This window comes from Sorex araneus, chromosome 2, assembly GCF_027595985.1.
Source record: "Sorex araneus isolate mSorAra2 chromosome 2, mSorAra2.pri, whole genome shotgun sequence".
Taxonomy (NCBI): Eukaryota; Metazoa; Chordata; class Mammalia; order Eulipotyphla; family Soricidae; genus Sorex; species Sorex araneus.
Window position 1 is genome coordinate 147,858,903 of NC_073303.1, and position 21,207 is coordinate 147,880,109.

Here is a 21,207-nt window from a genome sequence, read left to right on the forward strand (position 1 = left end):
TTCCAAAATCTTGCAATGATAAAGAAATCAAGAACAAACCAAGTTTTTTTTTTAAAAAAAGTCAATAGTTGGAAAATAGTTGCCAACATGGCAACAGTAAACCCATACCTTCAACAAAAATTATTTTCAATGTCAAGGGACTAAATTCTACAATAAAATAACATAACATACCTGGATTTTTAAAAAAAGACTGATTTGTCACTTTAGCACCTTAATGTCATTTTGACACGAAGGACACAAACTGGAAGTAAAGGATGAAAAAATATGACGACTACAAAGGAAACATATTTGTTTCATTTGACACAAACTAGAAGTGAAGGATGAAAAATAATTACCACTGCAAAGGAAACAGTACACGTTAAGACAAAGTGTACTGAGACAAAGCTGAAAATCATATAATGATTAAAAAGATGACCACTGCAAAGGAAACACATTAAGACAAAGTGTAATGAAGCAAAGCCAAAAATTATGTAATGATTCGGGGTTCAATTCCACTTGAACAAAACATTTGTATTTATGCATGCAATATAGGAATGCCTACATATAGAAAGCCAACACTAATGGTTCAAAGGGAGAAGAGATAACAGAGTAAATAGTAGGAAACCTCGTTTTCTCACTTTTGAAAACCAATAGATAATTCAGATGGAAAAGAAAAAGACATTGGATTAAAGATACTTGAGGCCAGATGGATTTAATAACACGTAAAAAACATCCTCTACAATAGCATCAAAATACACATTCTTCTCAAGCGTACATGGAACATTCTGTAGGACAGATCGTTTAGACCAAAAAAGGTATTAATTAATTTCAGAATATTAGAATCACATGTCTTTTATAAAATTGTAAGGATCTAGGAATCAATCTTAGAAAGAAAATGGAAAATTTGCAATCTAATTCTTTTCTTAATCTTTAATAGATTTCCTCCTCTTCTTCTATGCCACAAAATTGCATTTACTGATGAATTTCAGTATGTTGGATACCTCACGGTGTTAATGAATGCATTTCCGATAATAATCTCTTGGATATCCTACTTCAGTAATTTTTATAAGCAGGAAATAAAATATTGTAACTATTATTTTCTTCTGCTGTATATACTGGAACACCTAATTAGGGTAATCTAAACTTTGTGTTTTTTTGTCCATAAAGCAAACTGTGTTTTTATGTCTAACAGACTATATGTTTTTATGTATATGTTTCATGTTTATTTTTGATACTAGTTATATTTTTGTCATGGAATATATAAAAATGTCTCTCACTCTTTAAATAATATTTAATTTTTAAATAGTTTTATAGTGGGTCAATAAGATATATCCACAGGGTAATGATTAAATTTGCATTTATGAGAATAAATTTTAAAATGGTATATGCCCGAATAAGTTTCAAAGGTACCGACCATTATCATGTGTTTAAACTTAGCAGAGTGGTAAGCACATGGAAGTTCACTGTATCACTGTATCATCCCATTGTTCATCAATTTGCTAGAGCAGATGCCAATAACATCCTCATTTGTCCCTGTCGAGTGCTAGTGTAGCCAAATGGCATCTGCTTGCTCCAGGAACACAAAGAGCATGTTGTGTTACTGTCTGGGCATATCCAATATGTCACAGGTGGCTTGCCAGGCTCTGCCATTCTGGGGGGAAAAAAAGAACAAAAATAAAGAGGTCCTGGGCCACATGCTCCAGGAAAAACTGGGTTGCTCTCTTCCTGGAGCTAAGTTTTATAGTCTCTGGATCTTGGCCGTTGATGAGATGACATGGCTCAGGGGAGAGTTTGTGGTGTGACTGCCAAGTTACTAGAAAACTGGGGATCTGGGTGGAGGAGACTCAGTCCTGATCCCAGCAGGCTTAGAGAGCTCAGCCACGGGTCCCGCATACCTGAGTTCCTCAGTCAGTTCCTTCATGGGTGAGGCTCGTCCAAGCATGTGGAGAATGGCCTTGAGCATGATTGCGGCTGGGTTCCAGGGCTCTGCTGGGCAGGGAGGGAAACTCAAACAGCCCCCCTTCGAGGGGCCCTGGTGAAGACAGCCTGGTGTGGGGGCAGGAGATTCTGTGGAAGTTAACTGTATAATTTATATACTAGACACTCAGACACATAGGTAGATAGATGCTTAAAAAATATTTGATTTTTAAATTTTTTAATTATTTTTTATAATTTGGACACCATGATTTACAATGTTGTTGTGCTATATTCCAATTCCAAACTCATTACGGTGTCATGTCATCTGACCAATATTCCAGGTTCCCTTCCACCCCCACCCTTACTTCCTTAGCGGTCTAATTGTTTTAATTTATGTATTGTAGTTGGGTTCATATGTTTATAGGAGTGTCGGCTTTAATGTATACTGGTTCTTCACGTCGACAGCACTCAACTAGTTAGGCCCCTGACCAATACCCCTATGATAGCACCAGTCTGCTTTCTTTTGCTGCCACCCCCGAAGTTCCCCTTCCTTAGCATTCTCTGTCCTACAATCTAGAACCAAGGGTTTGGCCACATTTGATACTTTCAAGTCCCTTATTATGCCACTTTTTGATCCAAGGATAAGTGAGAACATCTAAGATTTGTCCTTCTCCCTCTGAATTACCTCACTTAACATAAAGGACACCATTTGCATGATGTCTTGGATTTCTGAGGGTTATTGCTATAATTTCTCCCCTTTCGTTTCTGGTCCTATTTATTTGAGTACTTTCTCTATTATTCTTTGTGAATCTAGCCAAGGGTTTGTCTATCTTATGTACTCTTTTGAAGAATGAGAGTTCTGATTTCATTGATTTTTTTGTGTATTGCTTTCTTGGTTTCTATACTGTTGACTTCTGCTTAGGTTTTTATTATTTTTTCCTTCTGCTGGTCTTTGGATTTATTTGCTCCAGATGTTTGAGATATATGTTTAGGTTGTTGGTTTTATCTCTTTCTTCTTTCTTAATTAGGCCTATGTTACTATGACTTTCCCTCTAAGTACAGTTCTTGCTGTGTCCCATAGATTTTGATAACTTGTTTCTTTATTATCATTAATTTCCTCTTTGATCCAGTGTCAGGGTCCTGGCCAGTCTAGCCCGGCAATCTGGAGTATGACCCCCCAAGCTGCCGGACTTACTCCCTATAAGAGAGGGAGTGGGAAGGGGAGAAGCCTCTGCCCAGCCCCTCTGCGCACTGCGGACTCCCTGCCGCCACTGAGAAAGAATCACACAGAGGAGAGAAAGCTGGCAGCTCTCACTTTATTAGCTCTCAGACAGGTTTTTTATACATGAACTTCAGGGCAACCTACATACTTGGTTATCATGTTCGCCATATATGTCATGTTCACCTATCAAGCTCAGTACAGATGTTAGCTAATGATTTATGTTTCCCACTCTCAAGACCGGGTGTGTTAGCTCAGGCAAGTGATAAGTGACAGATCCCTCATCCCGTTATCTCGTTATCTCCTCAACCAGAGTGCCTTTCTGGGTGGAGTGCCAACACAGGGCCCTGGGTCCTTGTGACTAGAGCCTGCTCCTGTTTATAGGGCAGGGGATTTGGCCAGGGTCTCAGGCTGGCTGCTGCAACCCCAACAATCCAGCTGTTATTTAATAGTATGTTGTTCAGCATCCAGGTGTTAAAGTTTTCCCACATCTTTTTTTATGATTAATTTCTATCTCTGTGTCATTGTGGTCTGATAAGGATACTTGATATGATTTTTATGCTTGTGAATTTACGTAGGTTTGTCACATTCCCTAATACATGATCTATTGTGGATAATTTTTCATGTGAACTAGAGAAGAATGTGTACTCGGATTTTTGAGATGTGGCCCCTGTATAGATCCACTAGTCCCAGGTCTTCTAGTTCTTTATTTAGTTCTCGTAGGTCTTTACTGAGTTTCTGTCTAGTTGACCTAGCTATTGATGACAGTGGCTTTGTTGAAGTCCCCCACTACAATTGTGTTTCCATCCAAATGTTTCTTTCGGTTTATAAGCCTTCCTTATAAGTTTTGCTGATCCTATATTCGGTGTAAATTAAAGTTAGTACTTTTGATATGTTGTTCCCTTAACCACTAAGTAATGTCCATTTCTATATCCCTATCTCAAGTTACTTTCTTTACAATGAATGCTATTTGGTCTAATATGACTATGGCTGTCCCAGCTTTTTGGTTTTCCATTGGATTGTATAATTGTTTTCCATCCTTTAACTCTGAGCCTGTGTCTATCCTGTAATTTTTGTTGTGTTTCCTATAAGAAGCAGATGGATGCATTTTGTTTTCTGATCCATCCTGCCACTCTGTGCCTTTTGATGGGAGAGTTTAGTCCATTGACCTTAGGGATATTGTTGATATAAAGGGCGGAGTTTGCTATTTAACTGTGTAAGGCTGTTGTTGCTAAAGTTGGCTATATGCCTTATGAAAGTGGCCTTTCAGTAGTTCAGCCAGGGACAATTTAGTTATCACAAATGTTAGCTCTTGTTTTTTTTGAGAATGTTTTTATCACTCCCTCCCAGCTAAATGAGAACTCTGTAGCATTGTGGACTCTAGGTTGAAAGTTTCATTCAATGATTTGAATGTAATTCCACTCTTTTCTTGCCTGTACCACTTCATATGTAAGATCTATTTTGAATCTTATTTTATCTTATACTTAAGGTTTTTCTTCTCGCTTGTTGTTTTATTTAAATTTATTTTATTTTTATAAAGTTGTTCACAATAATTGATTCCATTTAATATTTGAACACCAATCCCACCACTATTACACCTTCCCACCACTGTATTCCAAATATTTCCATGCCAAACCCCAAACCCTGCCCCCAAAGCAGAACCAAAGTAATTTATTTTGTGCTGCTTGTTATGAACAATTGCTAAAAATGATCCAAAAAAGATTCCTTAGAGGTGAGTGAGTGAAGATTATTGTATTTCACCGAGGAGTAATTAAGCCCTTCTATATAAGATTAGTAAAATGTTGTTAAAGGTTGAGCCTTATGTGCATATACACATATACATATGTATGTTTATATATGTATAAATATATTTTGTATGTATATAAGTGTATGTATAAATATATATATGTATATATAAATATATTTCCCCCTAAGATTGGTTTCCTTCTACTTTAAACTCCATCGCATGTGGTGTGCTACTCTTGGTATATTAGTGATGTAGAGTATGAGATGTCACGCAGCTGCATTTGCAGAATAGGTTCACTTGTGGGTGAAGCCCGTCTGAGTGTGTGGAGACCATCTGTGAGCACGGTGTTAATGGTGGGGATTTAGATTCTCAGTTACTTGAGAACTGATCTATTGAGTTGTTTATACTAGATAACTACTAATACTATTTCTGCGCTGTTCAGGTTTTTTTAACACACAGTGTTATTTGAGTATGCCCTGAAATTTTTTTAGCTCATTACCGAGTAAAGTGAATTGAGATTTAAGGCTGTATACTGTCTGGGAAATAGGAGTGCTGTGCCCTTCTGCCCCCAATATAAGGGATGCATGTTGTAATGTTTTGAGTTTAGAGATTCATCTTGGTTCCAATCATGCACCTCAGTTTATGGGCCAGACTGACATCATCTGGAACCAATCTCTGTGCCTATGACACAGGACAGAGGGAACAGGATGAGATCCTCAGCATCTCTGGCATGTGGCTGCTCAAAGAGCAGGGTTTTGGGGTAAGATGAGACTTCAGAGAGCATGCACCTAATAATAGATTTTTAATAAAATATTTTTAAATAAAGAAGGAACAAACAATGGACTATCATAAAATAGCAATTTTTTAAAAGTATTTGTACCTTTGGAATACATGCTTCATTATGATTATGATTTATTAGTGTTTCTCACAGTGGAGTCAAGGATTATTTTAAAAAATAAATCCTAACTGATAATGTGTTAGTTATTATATAAAGTAGTATAGTAAAAGCAAAAACAAACTAGGTATTTTCATTTCTTTTTATTTCAACAGATGGGGGCAATGAGGACAGATTATTTTTTATTTGCATGGAACCAACTTGAATTATTAATTACCTTCTTTGGAATAGTTGAACTAATAATTATTGAAACAAATTCTATTGAAACTTTTCTTGTTGAAACAATAGCCATTATGGATATTGTTCGATGTCTTCGCCTGCTACGTATTATAAAGGTAGAGATCCATTGTGAGACATGTTGTTACTGGTTTTGGCATATCAAATACGCCATGAGTAGCTTGCCAGGCTCTGCCGTGTGGGTGGGATACTCTCGGTAGCTTGCCAGGCTCTCTGAGAGGGACGGAGGAATTGAACCTGGGGTCAGCTGTGTGCAAGGCAAATGCCCTACTTGTTGTGCTATCACTCCAGCCCCACCAGTAGCATACGCAAAATAAAACAAAGGCAACAATAGCGTCACCCAGGGACAAACCCTTGGTCCTGGACTGTAAGAATATAAATGTATTGTGGAATATAAAATAACATAATATGAAACTGACATGCAAGGACAGTAGACACAAGGGCCAGGAATATTTCTCCATGGTCGGAAGCCTGCCACATGAGCTGGGGGAGAAGGTGGCTGGAATAGAAAAGGGATCATTAAGTCAATGATGGTGGGAGGGATCATTCGGGATGGGAGATGTGTACTGAAAGTAGATAAAGGACCAAACACGTGATAGCCTCTCAGTATCTGCATTGCAAACCATAATGCCCAAAAGTAGAGAGAGAGTATAGGGAAAATTGTCTGCAATAGAGGCAGGGGGAGGATTAGGATGGGGAGGGGGATACTGGGGACACTGGTGGTGGAAAATGTGGACTGGTAGAGGAATGGAAGTTCAATCATTGTATGACTGAAACTCAAACATGAAAGCTTTGTAATAGTTTCTCAAGGTGATTCAATAAAAAAATTTTTTTAAATAGTCAACTGAGTCTGAAAAAGACTGCTACTAATAGTCTTTTCCCTATTTTAGTATCATATGAAGATTGTATGTATTGTATCACTGTCATCCCATTGCTCATCGATTTGCTTGAGCAGGCATGAGTAATGTCTCCATTGTGAGACTTCTTGTTATGGTTTTTGTCATATTGTATATGCCACGGGTAGCTTGCCAGATAATGCTATGTGGGTGGGATACTCTCAGTAGTTTGCCGGGCTCTCCAAGAAGGGTGGAGGAATCAAACCCGAGTCGACTGCTTGCAAGGCAAACGCCCTACCCGCTCTGCTATTGCTCCAGCCTAGATGTACTATAATACCCTGAAATTGAACTCAAGTAGCAGTCTCTAGTATGTTAACAGAAGAGCCAGAGATAGAACATAAGGTGCCTGCCCTGCAAGTGACTGACCCCAATTCAATTCCCAACACTGCATAATGTCTCTGGAGTACTGCCAGTGGTCACTCAGCAATGAAGTGCAGGCATAATCCAGAGCACCTCTGGGCAAGACACAAAAATAAAAAATAAGTAAATAAAAGTAGATGCAGGTTCTATAGTTTAAAATCTTCCTTTCAAATACACAAATTTAAGTCTACTTTCTATATGTAATGATAATTCCGCAATCTAATCCTCAGAAAGCAAGTGTATTCCCGTGATTAGCTGATTCTTTATTATCAGAGAACATACAAGTATACTGAAATTTTTTTTTATTATGAAACAGATAAATTGGGGCTGGAGCAATATCACAGTGGGTAGGGCATTTGCCTCACACGTGTCCAGCCTGGGTTTTATTCCCAGCATCCCATATGGTCCCCTGAGCGTATGGGTAATTCCTTAGTGCAGAGCCATGAGTAACCCCTGTGTATCGCTGGGTGTGACTCAAAAAAGAAAAAAAAAACAGATAAATTGCCTGATAGAAGATTATTTATACACTTAGGGAACTCTTTTCTTATGACACATGGTTGAGTAATGGTCTATGAGGACAAATTAAAAAGAGTCTCTACCTCCAGAAAGTGTATTGTACCAGAACAATCACAAGTAATCTTACTATAACAAACTGATATAGTAGAATAAATACAAATGGTAAGATATACAGAATTCTTTTGAAATAGCAAAAAATTTCGAGAACTTGGAGAGCTACTACAGCGGGTAAGTCACTTTCCCTGCTTGTTGCTGACCTGGGGTCCATCAGTGGCACAGCATATAGTTCCCTGAGCACTTCCAGGAATGATTTCGCATAGCGCATGGCCAGATGTGTTCCCCATCTTCCCCCAAGTTTTTTTCTTTGCCAATTGATAGTTGAACTGAATCTTGTAAAGCTGAATACAAAGTCTTTGTGGATTATTTGCATGTGAGTAGAGAGTAGAATATGGTCATTCGGCCATAGGGCCATAGACAGAGAAACAGAAGGAAAAGAGGATTCTTCTGAAAGGAAGAGGCTTCATAACAATACAGAAAATCTGGAGACTTTACCCCTCAGTGAAGAAACACTGAAAAGGGAAGATAACTTAAATAAACATTCAGTTAGAAGTTCATTAGCATATTTAGCAGATAAATGTGCCAGATTGTTATCACATTGTTTTAAAAAAAATTATTTTTTTATTTGGTTGGTTCTGGTGAGACCTTGGGGACTGTAGGTCATGCTGGGATCAAACTCAAATAGACAAATGCCCTGCCCACTGTAATATCTCTTTGACCCCTCATTGTTACCCGAGAATAGAAAGAAGTCAAGAATAGTACTCCACTCTGTAAGGGAAATAGTAAAGAATAAATTCATAACCTTACTTTGGTATTTGACATCATAAGATACCCTAAACTTAAAAATAGTGTGAGTTAAGAAAGAACTTTGATAGTTTACTAAGGGCTAAGGTTGAGAGTATGTCATTTTATCTTATTTTAAACCATTCATCATGTAATCAACTATAATTTATATTAATTGTATGTTAAATAGTTGCCCTGTTTTTTTTTTAGCTCCTAACAACAAAGTTACTGCAAATAACAGATAAAAAGATAAGTGATCAGCAATCCTTTTGGTATGCAATAGTAAAAGGATATGTTCAAGGTGAAGCTGACATAATAACTATAATTGATCAAATTGCATGTTCTAAACAGTCTAAACAGGTGAGAAAAACTTAAATACTAAGAAAATGGTTATTCTTCATTCCACCCCCAAATCTGTTTACCTCACCTATCAAGTACAGTGTCTGCATTTCTAAAGTTGGTCTTTAATTCCCTACCAAAACATATGTTAGTTCACAGTCATACTACTCTAATGCCTCTGTGCTGAAAGGTCTGTGCTTAAGTTACGAGGCTCTTAGAATTCACCTTTCTGAGAATTTTCTTGTAATGCATCCCCCCTGAAGGCTACTCTAAGACACATTTCCTAGTGTGGTGTTTCCCTTGACCTGGGTTCAATCCCAAATACCCTATGTGGTCCTTCTAGCATTGTCAGTTCCCTGAGTGCAGGGCCTGGAGTCAGCCCTGAGCACCCACTATGCAACCCAGAAACAAAAATAGAAACAAAATTAAAACAAAAGGCATGTGCCATGCCAGATCCCTCCAGATGTTGGTTCAATAGTCTATAAAACTCCAGAAAAATTAAATAGAAAATATCACTTGAGAAGTGATAGCAATGTTGAGCAAACAGAGCTTTATCATAATTCTCTAAGATTTCTACCAATCTATCTCTGATTTTCTCACAATAAACATGAAAAGAACTAAGGACTGGTATTTGGTAAATGGGAAGAAGTAGCAATAACACAAAGGGAAACCTGTCTAATACCTTATTGAACAGAGGATGTAAAAACTGACACTAAAGCTAAATGTCACAAGCTGATTAACATCAGAGAATTTGGGTGTTTGAGTTCTATGTTTTATATTCTTAGTTGAAGCAGATTAACACTGTATGAACCCATAAGTTTGTAAGCTATGTGGAATGAAATATTTATTGTTCAATACTATTTATATCATCATAATGCTTTGTGCTCTATACACAAAATTTTATAATTGAGAAAATTGAATACTCATCATATAGCAGAACAGAAAGGTATCTTTTCTGTATCTCTTGTAACTTTAAAACAATTGAGAGGGGATCGAAGATAAAGGACCAAGGGATATTGCCATTCTAGCAGTGGATGTGAGGTAACTATTATAAATCATGAGATTGCCATTTAAAACAAGTAGAAAACTATTACCCTTAATTTCATCACTTTTTTTAACCATTCATACTGAGCAATGCATTTGAAGGTAGCAGAAATTATAAAAGCATTCAAACCACTAAGGTATTATTCATTTTAGTTTTTGTTTCTGTTCTCACACAGATTGACCAAAACTATTTTTTTTAATTTATTTATTTTTAATTAGATAATCACCGTGAGGGTACAGTTACAGATTTATACACTTTTGTGCTTATACTTCCCTCATACAAAGTTTGGGAACCCATCCCTTCACCAGTGCCCATTCTCCACCACCCGTAAACCCAGTGTCCCTCCCACCCTCCCCAATCCCATCTCCCCCCCACCCCACCCTGCCACTGTGGCAAGGCATTCCCTTCTGTTTTCTCTCTCTAATTAGCTGTTGTGGTTTGCAATAAAGGTGTTGAGTGGCCGCTGTGCTCAGTCTCTAGCCCTCATTCAGCCCGTAACTCCCTTCCCCCACATGGCCTTCGACTACAATGTAGTTGGTGATCGCTTCTCTGAGTTGACCTTTCCCCGGAACGTGAGGCCAGCCTCGAAGCCATGGAGTCAATCTCCTGGTACTTATTTCTACAGTTCTTGGGTGTTAGTCTCCCACTCTGTTATTCTATATACCATAGATGAGTGCAATCTTTCTATGTCTGTCTCTCTCTTTCTGACTCATTTCACTCAGCACGAAACTTTTCATGCCCATCCACTTGACTACAAAATTCTTGACCTCCTTTTTTCTAACAGCTGCATAGTATTCCATTGTATAGATGTACCAAAGTTTCCTCAACCAGTCATCCGTTCTGGGGCATTCAGGTTTTTTCCAGATTCTGGCTATTGTAAACAGTGAGACCAAAACTATTTCAACCAAATTTTTTCAACCCAAACTGGCTGAATATTACCACTATATCTCAAATTTGACGGGTTTATAAAGTTTATTGGAAAAATATGTTTATATTTGTAAATCCCAATAGTATCAATGTTCCCTGAGCACTCTGTGGGGTCAGTGGTAGCACAGAACCAGGAATAGCTCTTGAGCTTTGCCAGGTATGGCCTAAAGACCCCCTAGCCAAATAGTATCCTAAAGCAAGTTACTGTTAGGAAAAATGTTTAACTCAACTTATTTCTGTCCTCTTTCTCATTCTTACTGGAGCAAAGAAAAATTCCATGGCACAAAATTTAATTCAATTCCTTGAGAAGTTCTCTTTCTTAATTTTAGAAATTATATCTGTAGTTAAATTCATCAGTTAGCATATTAATGAGTTTGTTTTCTAATTGGTACATTGTTGCTTCTGTTCTGTAGATGCTTTTAAGGAAAACAACAAAGAATAATGCACAAGCTATGAAAGAGTTAGGTAAGTAATTCTCATTCTGAAGATTCAGCCTGGCAACATCATATTAATTTCTTCAAAACAAAAATAGTGTTAATAACTAAACTGATTAGTGAAAAAATCTACTTTACTCCCAATAAAGTGGAAACTTCATTAATTAATGTGATTACATATTTGACTGGCTAAGAATATTGTGATATTATCTCTGCTTAATTATTCTCTCAACCTTATACATTTTGGAGGGTATTATTGTTGTTTTGTTTTTATTATTAAATCACCGTGAGATACAGAGTTACAAAGGTGTTCATGATTGGGTTTCACTCATACAATGTTCTGACACCTCTCCCTCCACCAGTGTTCATATGTCATCACCAATGTCCCAAATTTCCCTCCCTCCACCCTCTACCCCCAGCATTCCTCTATGGGCACTGTGGTTTGGGCATTATGGTTTGCAATACAGATATCGAGAGGTTTTCATGTTTGTTCCTTTACCTATATTCAGCATGCAGTTCTTATCCAAAGTGATCATTTCCAACTATCATTGACATAGGAGTTTCTTCTCTATACCAAGTGCCTCTCCCCCAGCATTTGAGGTGGGATTCCAAATGTGGACCAATCCTCCTGGCCTATTTCTACTGTCCTTGGGTATTAGTCTCATACTACTTTTTTATATTCCACAAATAAGGGCAGTCGTTCTATATCTATTCCTCTCCTGATACATTTCACTTAGCTTGCTATTCTTCATGTCCATCCATTTATAAGTGAATTTCATGACTTCATTTTTCCTAACAGTTGCATCATATTCCATTGTGTAGATGAACCATAGATTCTTTAACCAGTCATTTGTCCTTGGGAACTTGGGTTACTTCCAGATTCTGACTATTGTGAATAATGCTGCAATGAATATAGAAGATGGAATTTCTGCTCTGTGTTTTTGTGCCCCTGGAGTATATACTCAGAAATAGTATTGTTGGGTCATATGAAAGCTCAATTTCTAATGTTTTGAGGAATGTTTATATTGTTTTCCAAAAATGATTGAGTTTTCCAACAATGAATGAGTCCCTTTTTCCCTGCACCCACATCAACGCAAGTTGTTCTTGTTCTTTTTGACATGTGCTAGTCTCTATGGTTTGAGATATCTCATTGTATTGATTTGCATCTCCCAGATGATTAATGACATAGAGCATTTTTTCATATGTCTCTTGGTCATATGTATTTCTTCTTTGAGAAAATTTCTGTTCATTTATTCTCCTCATTTTGTGATGTGGTTGGATATTTTTTCTTATAAAATTCTACCTGTGCCTGATATATCTTGGATATTAATCCCTTATCTGATAGGTATTGGGTAAGTAATTTTCCCATTTCATAGGCTGTCTCTGTCTCTTGGTCAACATTTCTTTTGAGTTGAAGAAGCTTCTTAGTTTAATGTAGTCCAATTTGTTTATTTTTGCTTCCACTTCCTTGGTCAGTGGTGTTTCATCTTTGAAGATGTCTTAGCCTTCATTGTCATGGAGGGTTCTGCCTATGTTTCCTCCATGTACCTTATAGATTCAGGTCTTGAGGTCTTTAATCCATTTTGGTCTTACTTTTGTGCACAATGTTAGAGAGAGATCTGAGTGCATGTTCCTTGTCTGTAGCTGCTCAGTGTTCCCAGCACCTCTTGTTGTAGAAGCTTTCCTTGCTTCACTTCGTATTTATTGCTCTTTTATCAAATATTATGTGATCATACATATGAGTGTCTATGTCAGGATTTCAACTATATTCCATTGTTCTGCAGGTCTGTCTTTATTCCAATACCATGCTGTTTTAATTACTGCCACTTTGTAGTACAGTTTGAAGTTGGGGAAGGTGATCCCATCTTCTTTTTCCCAAGAATTGCCTTAGCTATTCATGGGAGTTTATTGTTTCATATGAATTATAGGCGTGTTTTACCTATTTATTTTTAAAATGTCATGGGTGTTCTTATAAACACTACATTGGATCTGTATAATGCTTTGGGGAGTATTGATATGCTGACAATGTTTATCCTTAGAATTTATGAGCAGTGAATATATGTTCATTTCATTGTCCTCTTCCATTTTTTGAAGTAGTGTTTTGTAGTTTTCTTTGTATTGGTCATTTACCTCTTTAGTTAAGCTGATTCTGAGATACTTGATTTTTCAAGGCACAGTTCTGAAAGTGATTGTTTTTTTTAATATCTTTCTTCTCTTTCATTATTTGTATATAGAAAAGCTGTGGACATTCAGGTATTGATTTTGTAGTCTGCCACTTTACTATATAAATCTATTATTCTATGAACTTTTCTGTAGTCTAGGTTTTTCTAGGTATAATGTCATGTCATCTGCAAATAGATAGCTTGACTTCTTCCTTTCCTCTCTGGATATCCATTATATATATTTTTTACCTAGCTGCTATGGCATGTACTTCCAGTACTATATTAAATAGAAGTAGAGAGAGTGGGCAACCTAGTCTTGTGTCTGATCTTACAGGGAAGGCTTTTAGTCTTTCCCATTGAAAATAATGCTTGCTGTGGGCTTGTAGCAGATGGCTATGACTATACTGAGGAAAGTTCCTTCAACTCCCATTATGTTGAGAATTTTAGTCGTAAATGGGTCCTAGATCTTTTCAAATGCTTTCTCTACTTTTGCTGATTTGATCATATGGCTTTTATCTTTTGTTGATATAGTGCATTATGTTGATTGTCTTGTGAGTGTTAATTCATACGTGTGTGTTAATTCATACTTGCATCCCCAGGATGAGTACTACTTAGTCGTGGTATATGATCTTTTTGATGATTTATTGGATTCTCTTTGTTACTATTTTGTCAAGAATATTTGCATCTGTATTCATCAGGGATATATGAATATACAATTCAAATGCATATTCTATGTGCAGGGATATGCAATTTCCTCTGTGTGTGTGAATCACCATGAGTTACAGTTACAAACTTATGAACTTTCATGTTTGCATTTTGTTTATATCCCTCCACCAATGTTCCCAGTATCCCTCCCACCCTCCCACCCCATCCCCCCTACCCCACCCCACCTCTGTGGCAGGGCATTCCCCCTTGTTCTCTCTCTCTCCTTTTGGGTGTCGTGGTTTTTAACAGAGGCACTACTTGGCCATCGTGTTTGGTCTACATTCCATTTTCAGAGTGCATCTCCCATCCCAAGCAGGTCCTCAAACCACACTTTACCTGGTGTCCCCTTCTCTATGCGAGCTGCCCTTTCCTATAGCATGTGGGGCCAGCTTCCAAGCCTTGGAGCCAACCTCCTAGTACTTATCTCTACTATTCTTGGTTGTTAGTCTCCTATTCTGTTATTTTATTTTATATTCCACAGATGAGTGCAATCTTTCTATGTCTGTCTCGTTCTGACTCATTTCACTTAGCATGATACTTTGCATGTTGATCCACTTGTATGCAAATTTCATGACTTCATCTTTTCTAACTGCAGCATAGCATTCCATTGTGTAGATGAAATACCAAAGTTTCTTTAACCAGCCATCCGTTCTCGGGCACTCAGGTTTTTTCCAGATTCTGGCTATTTTAAACAGTGCTGCAATGAACATTCGAGTGCAGATGTCATTTCGACTGGGTAAAGTATTCTTTTTTTTTCTTTTTGGGTCACACGCAGCAATGCACAGGGATTATTCCTGGTTCTGCACTATGGGATGCTGGGAACCGAACCCAGGTCAGCCGCGTGCAAGGCAAATGCCCTACCTGCTGTGCTATCGCTCCAGCCCTGGGTAAAGTATTCTTGATGAGGCATTCATATCATTGAGATTTTTTTTCACTATATCCCACTACTGTTTTTAGGCGCTGTGGCTTCTGTCTGATAAGTCTGCTGAAAATCTTAAGGATGCTCCTTTGTAAGTAGTTCTCTCCTTTGATCTTTCTGCTTTCAGTATTCTATCTCTATCTATGGTTTTCATCATTCTGATTACGATGTGTCATGGAGCATTTTTATTTGGATTTCCTTTAGCTGGTACCCCTCGGGCCTTCTGGATCTGGGTTCATGCACTCTTCAGCTCTGGGAACTTCTCAGCAATAATGGCTTTGACTATCGTTTCTTCATCAGGATTATCTATCTGCCCCTTTGATACCCCACTGATTCTTATGTTATTGTCCTTGAATTCATCCAAATATTTTCTTGTCCTCTGGTGATTTATTTTGAGGCTCTTTTCTCTCTTCTGCTGTTGTGTGGAGATTTTCTGTACCTCAGCTCACTAATTCTACACTTTGCAGCTGTTTCTCTGAGGCTGAGAACTTATGGTGAGGTTTTTATTTCACCTTTTACAGATCTTTCAGATTTTACAGATTTTTCAGATCTGTAGTTTTTGCTTGTATTTTTGTTTGTATTTTTCTTATTTCTGCTTTTATATCTTCCTGTATTTTATTGACAGTGACTTTGATTGTTTCTTTGAGCTCTTTATGCATCCTTAAGAGACCCATTCTAAATTCCTTATCAGAGAGGTTATATAGCTCGATAGTATTTGTTGGGTCATCGGGATTAGCAAAACTCACTAAGCATGGTGAGTTTCTGCGTTGCTTTACCATTGTGACCTTTGCATTTTGGAGTTGTTTCTTGTGTGTTGTTGTGTGGTTAGGAATCTACAGATAGGATGTCTTTGAATGCTTACAGTAAGCTATAGAGAGGTGAAGAGATGAGAGGCCTGGGTTCACTGGTACCTATAATATAGGATATATATGAAGTAACTTTTTCATGATTCATTCTTAATGGATCATCTAAATATACAGGTTGAGTGAGCCAAGATGGCTGAAAAGAAAAATTCTGAAAATTCTCCTGTGACAGCAGCACTCACATAAAATGAATAAAAACTGAATTAAACAGTGATAGTACAGAATAGGAGGAAGAAAGAAATAGCCTTGGAACGGCACAAGGACAGTGCTGAAGGATCTTAGACACCTTGGTGGTGAAAATACACTAATTTTATACAACGAGATGTTAAACACTAACACTTTTGTAAGCATGTTACTTAAACTGCAAACATATATATATAGTAAGTTAAATAAATAAATGAACGGGTGATCAATAACTATGATGTAGCAAGAGAACTTAATCAGAATTAAGCATGCAATGTGTAGCAAAATATATTATTCAAACAGAACAAAAAAAGTGGGTCATGGACTCCAGACTTAGAATCTGTGATACAGGTAATACAGGATTGTTGATTCTCAAACTGAGACTTTCTGTGCTTTTTCATGCATTTAAGCACAGGTATATGCTGCTGAAAATGAAAAGGCAGGCAGGACTACACAACTAATGGTAAATTATGATGAATTTTAGAGGCTTCAGAATTGCATTTCCTTACGCTAAGTACTGAAACTTGGTCTACGATAAATATTTATGAAATATTTAAGTAATGTCCTTATTTATCTGAAAATATTTTGTTACTTTTCAGGTTATTTAGAGTATGATCACCCAGAAATTGCTGCCGTTATGAAAACAGTGGAACAGATAAATGTCATGCTCAATATGGCTATAGAAATTGTTAAGAGTTTTGGATTAAAGGGAGTTATTCAAAAAAATGAATGTTCTGAAATTAATAAGGTAAAATAGAAAATTTTCAAAGAAATTATTTTTACATATAGTCATGACCTTCAAACTTGTGTTGACTCTGCATCATAAGCCATCCCAGAAATCTAAGTACCTAGCTTAAGATAATTATTCAAAGTAAAGAACTGACCCAAAGAGTTTCCTTCCATTATCTCTAAGGGTCAACTTTTCCTTAATTTTCTGCCAGAATGAGGAACTATTTCTTTCCATGCTTTATTTCCAAAGTAAAGAAATGATAAATCTATTCTTTAGTCTTAGATAGTGGCTAGCAATATATCTGTGGTTTTTAGATTGCTTTTCCCAAATAAACTATGATTTATGACAACTATAGAATAAGATTTGGCTAAAATTTAAATTCCTTTGTTATTTAAGTGATACAAGTAATGCAAAAATACCTAGAAGGGGTACATTGTAAAAGTTAAGTACACATAAATTTAAATTAGTATATAATACTCTATGATGTTCAGTGAAATATCCATGGTAACCAAAAGGAAAGTGGCTAAGGAATATATACAAAAACAAGTGAGAAAATTAATCTTTGTTTAGCAACCAAAATCTCAACTAAATACAGAAGAGAGTAACGCAAGAAATGAAGGTAAAATTAAATAAGGCATGCAAAAAATAAATAGTAAAGTTATCCAAATTATAGTTGCTTCAAATAACATAAAATAATTGTACATGTAAAATGATAAAGATAATAAATTTTATAGTTAGTATATTTTAAATGGGCAGAGAGTCTCTTGCCCGCACACCTGGCTGTCTTCCCTAGGGCCTCCTCAGACGTGATGGGCTCCAGCTTCCCTCCCCACCCCAAGCAGAGCTCCCGGCATCCCAAGAACTCTGGAGCCTAGCCACAGCCATGCTCAAGGCCCCTCTCCACACGTTCGGATGAGCCTCACACATGAAGGGACCGGCAAAGGAACCCAGGTGTGTGGGATCTGGGGCTGAGACCTCCAAGGCTGCTTGGTACGGGACTGGGCTTGCTCCACCCAGATTTCCCATTTCCCAGTAGTTAGGCAGTCATACCCAGGGGCTGCCCCCACCACCGTTGACCGCTGGCTGTCAACGGCCAGCATCCAGAGACTTAAAAGCAAGCTCCCGGAAGCACACTATATTTTATAGTCTACTTCTCCCTCTGGGAGAACCTGGCAAACTACTGGGAGTTTCCTGCCTACATGGGAGAGCCTTGCAAGGTCCCCATGGTGTATTAATATGCTAAAACGAGTAACAAGCTGGGACTCATTCCCCTGACCCTGAAAGAGCCTTCAGTATGGAATTTTTGAGAGAGGCTTCTAAAATCTCAGGGCTTGGATGAATGGAGACATTACTGAGACCACTTTAGAAATTCAACAATCAATGGGATGATGATGATAATGGTGATGATGATATTTTAAACACATGAAAAATGGGGGAAATTAGTGAGTTAATCTTTATCTAATAGCCAGTAAGTCATGATATAAAACTAGAATAGCTAAATAATACAGAGGTAGAATTGTATTAAAATAAACTATAATCATGCAACAAAGAGATTAGTTGCAAACAAAAAAAAAAAAGAGAAAGAAAACAGTTATCTAGTGTATGTTAAAGTGGCATTTCAAATTAGCAAAAATGAGATATTATTCAAAAAGTAATGCTCAGGTATTCAAAGTAATTATGAAAATATAATATTAGAGCCGCACACAATATGAGGTGGCAAAGGCTTCAATATGATTTAACAGAATTATATAAATTTTATAATCAAATATAAATATATTTATATTCTAACCTAGTAAAAGATTGCATAGAAATCTCTATGATGATGTATAAAATTGATCATACATAGAAAATCAATATAAATTAGATATTAATTCATTATTGAAAATATATAAAATCTCATCAATCTAAAAGTAACATGCCTTTCTTAAGCTAGTAGAGGGCAATCATAAGCACCAGCACCGAGAGTGAGAGTGAGTATCCTATTCATTGCCACATGCTGGGAAGTTTGTCCTATCCTTTCAAGAGTTCTTTGCTCCTCACAAAACTTGGTTTCAAAGCCATGAATTTCTTAAACTGCTGCCTGTCTATGAAGCTCTGTATTTTTAGTTTCGGTTTGCTACTTTTCAACCCCTAGATACTTTTAGTGAAAACCGTAAATATTACTGTAAATAAGCCCATAATGCTGTAAAGGCCTGGGTTCATTGTTGTATGGTGATAAAGGTACAGAGTGATTAAGAAAACTGCCCCAAGGTCAGGCAACTGGGCTGTATTCAAATGCAGGCATTCAAAATCAAGTACAGGAATTCACAGAATCCACATTTTTGTGTAAGACATCAAAAACAGCAATAGAAAAGAAGATTGTGCTTCTGGTTTCATCCTCAAAAAAGTACAGGAACAACTGGATGTAAAAGGGTGACTTACTTGAAACAGCTCTTGTTGGAATGCACAGCCTGCACAGGCTGTAGAATAACTTTAGAGTGAGTAGGGGAGTATGGTATTAAGCCCAGCAGAAACAGAATGATGTGACAGTTTATGCATATTCTAATATATTTTCAGCAAACTCATATATATTCATGAGTGAGAACAGTGAGCTAGATCTGGAATACACATCACATACAAAGAAAATAATGGAGAAGCATCAACAGCTTGTGTTTTTCTGTATGGTAATAAGATCAAGGAGGAGAGAGGTCAAAGAGGACTTTATTAGAGATTTCTGAACAGTCTTTATTGTCCAGTTAAGGGTCTTACATCCTTACCAGCACAAACATTTTCTTAAAGTTCAACTTTGACCAAACAGAGCCAATATAGCACAATGAGGCAGATTTTCCCAGAGAGAGGTAGTTGCCACCACCCAAACCACAAAATGTCTGTGCAGTCTGTCAGTCTGCTTTAGTTTTTCCTAACCTCAGAGAGTCATTCTAAATTTGTATATGTGTGTTGGGGGGGATGAAAAGGGAGGGTGGTGGTGAAAGAGAAGAGGCAAAAATCTTTGACACTGGCTAGAAAGACTAAGAGTCTTAAGCTTATAAAATCTAGTATAAAGAGTCAGAGATTAAGGTGGTCACATTGCGTGAGGCCAGCCTTGGTTGAAATCCCAACATTAACTGGAATAACCCCTGAGTGATCAGAAGTAAGCCGTGAACACAGCTAGGAATGGCCCCAAAACAAAAAGTAAAGAAAATCTCTTTACTGGGAAAATTTACCGTATAAGAAGTAATGAACAGACCAATGTGTTAACATTAAATGATAAATCACTGTGATATAATAAAACCTCATTGCTAAATGATAAAACCTTATTTATAGAAAGATATTGTATCCTAAAGCACTACAGTGAAATACATACAAGTTCAGTGACTGTCCAGTATGTGTCAGTGAGACACCTCTAGCATATTAGACTCTCCTACCAATATGCAAAATAAATATTTATCATGTATATGGTTTTGTTCTTTAAGATATTTTTACTAGCTTTGACATTTTGTATTTCAAATAAATTTTATATTTTACATTAAGCTTGTCAATTTTTATTAAATAGCACTGCACTGTAGCACTGTTGTCCCATTGTTCATCAATTTGCTCGAGCGGGCACCAGTAACAGCTCCACTGCTAGACTTGTTACTGTTTTTGGCATATCAAATACGCCTCAGGTAGCTTGCCAGGCTCTGCCGTGCATGTGGGATACTCTCGGTAGCTTTCCGGATACTCCGAAAGGGACAGAGGAATCGACCCCAGCTTGGCTGTGTGCAAGGCAAATGCCCTATCCACTGTGCTATCGATCCAATCCTTTACTAAATATTCTACCAAAATTTCTTTGGGGACTACAGTGAGCCTGTACATCAACTTAGAGAGAATCGACACCTTTCTAATATTGATCCAATCTATCAACAGCTCTTGCTTAAATTAGCCAAAGTTTATTCAAAGAATTTATAAAACTCTTTAGAATCACTAATCTTACTGAAAATCTACTACTTTTAAAAACTGCAATTTTTTTTGTACCAAAAGCATAAACATTAACACTATTGGAACCATGTTGCCTCAACTGCAATTTCTAAATTATACTTTAAAAACTTTTTTTTGTTTTTGCTTTTTGGGTGACACACGGTGTTGCACAGGAGTTACTCCTGACTTTGCACTTAGGAATTATTCCTGGCAGTGCTTGAGGGACCTTTTGGAATGCTGGGAATCGAACCCTGGTCGGCTACATGCAAGGCAAATGCCCTACCCGCTATGCTGTTTCTCCAAACCCCCCCCAAATATACTTTAAAAACTTGAGCAAAACATTTTACAGAGTACTTCA

General features: G+C 37.2%; 1 protein-coding gene across 1 annotated transcript in view; it reads left to right on the forward strand.

Moving 5' to 3' along the window:
* SLC9C1 (solute carrier family 9 member C1) overlaps positions 1–21,207 on the forward strand; it is a 108,707-nt gene that overhangs the window by 76,699 nt on the left and 10,801 nt on the right. The window contains exons 18-22 of the mRNA XM_055124511.1: positions 917–1,112; positions 5,913–6,092; positions 8,817–8,966; positions 11,331–11,382; positions 16,783–16,931. Coding sequence (XP_054980486.1) covers positions 917–1,112; positions 5,913–6,092; positions 8,817–8,966; positions 11,331–11,382; positions 16,783–16,931 — 727 coding nt within the window. The remainder of the gene's footprint in view (positions 1–916; positions 1,113–5,912; positions 6,093–8,816; positions 8,967–11,330; positions 11,383–16,782; positions 16,932–21,207) is intronic.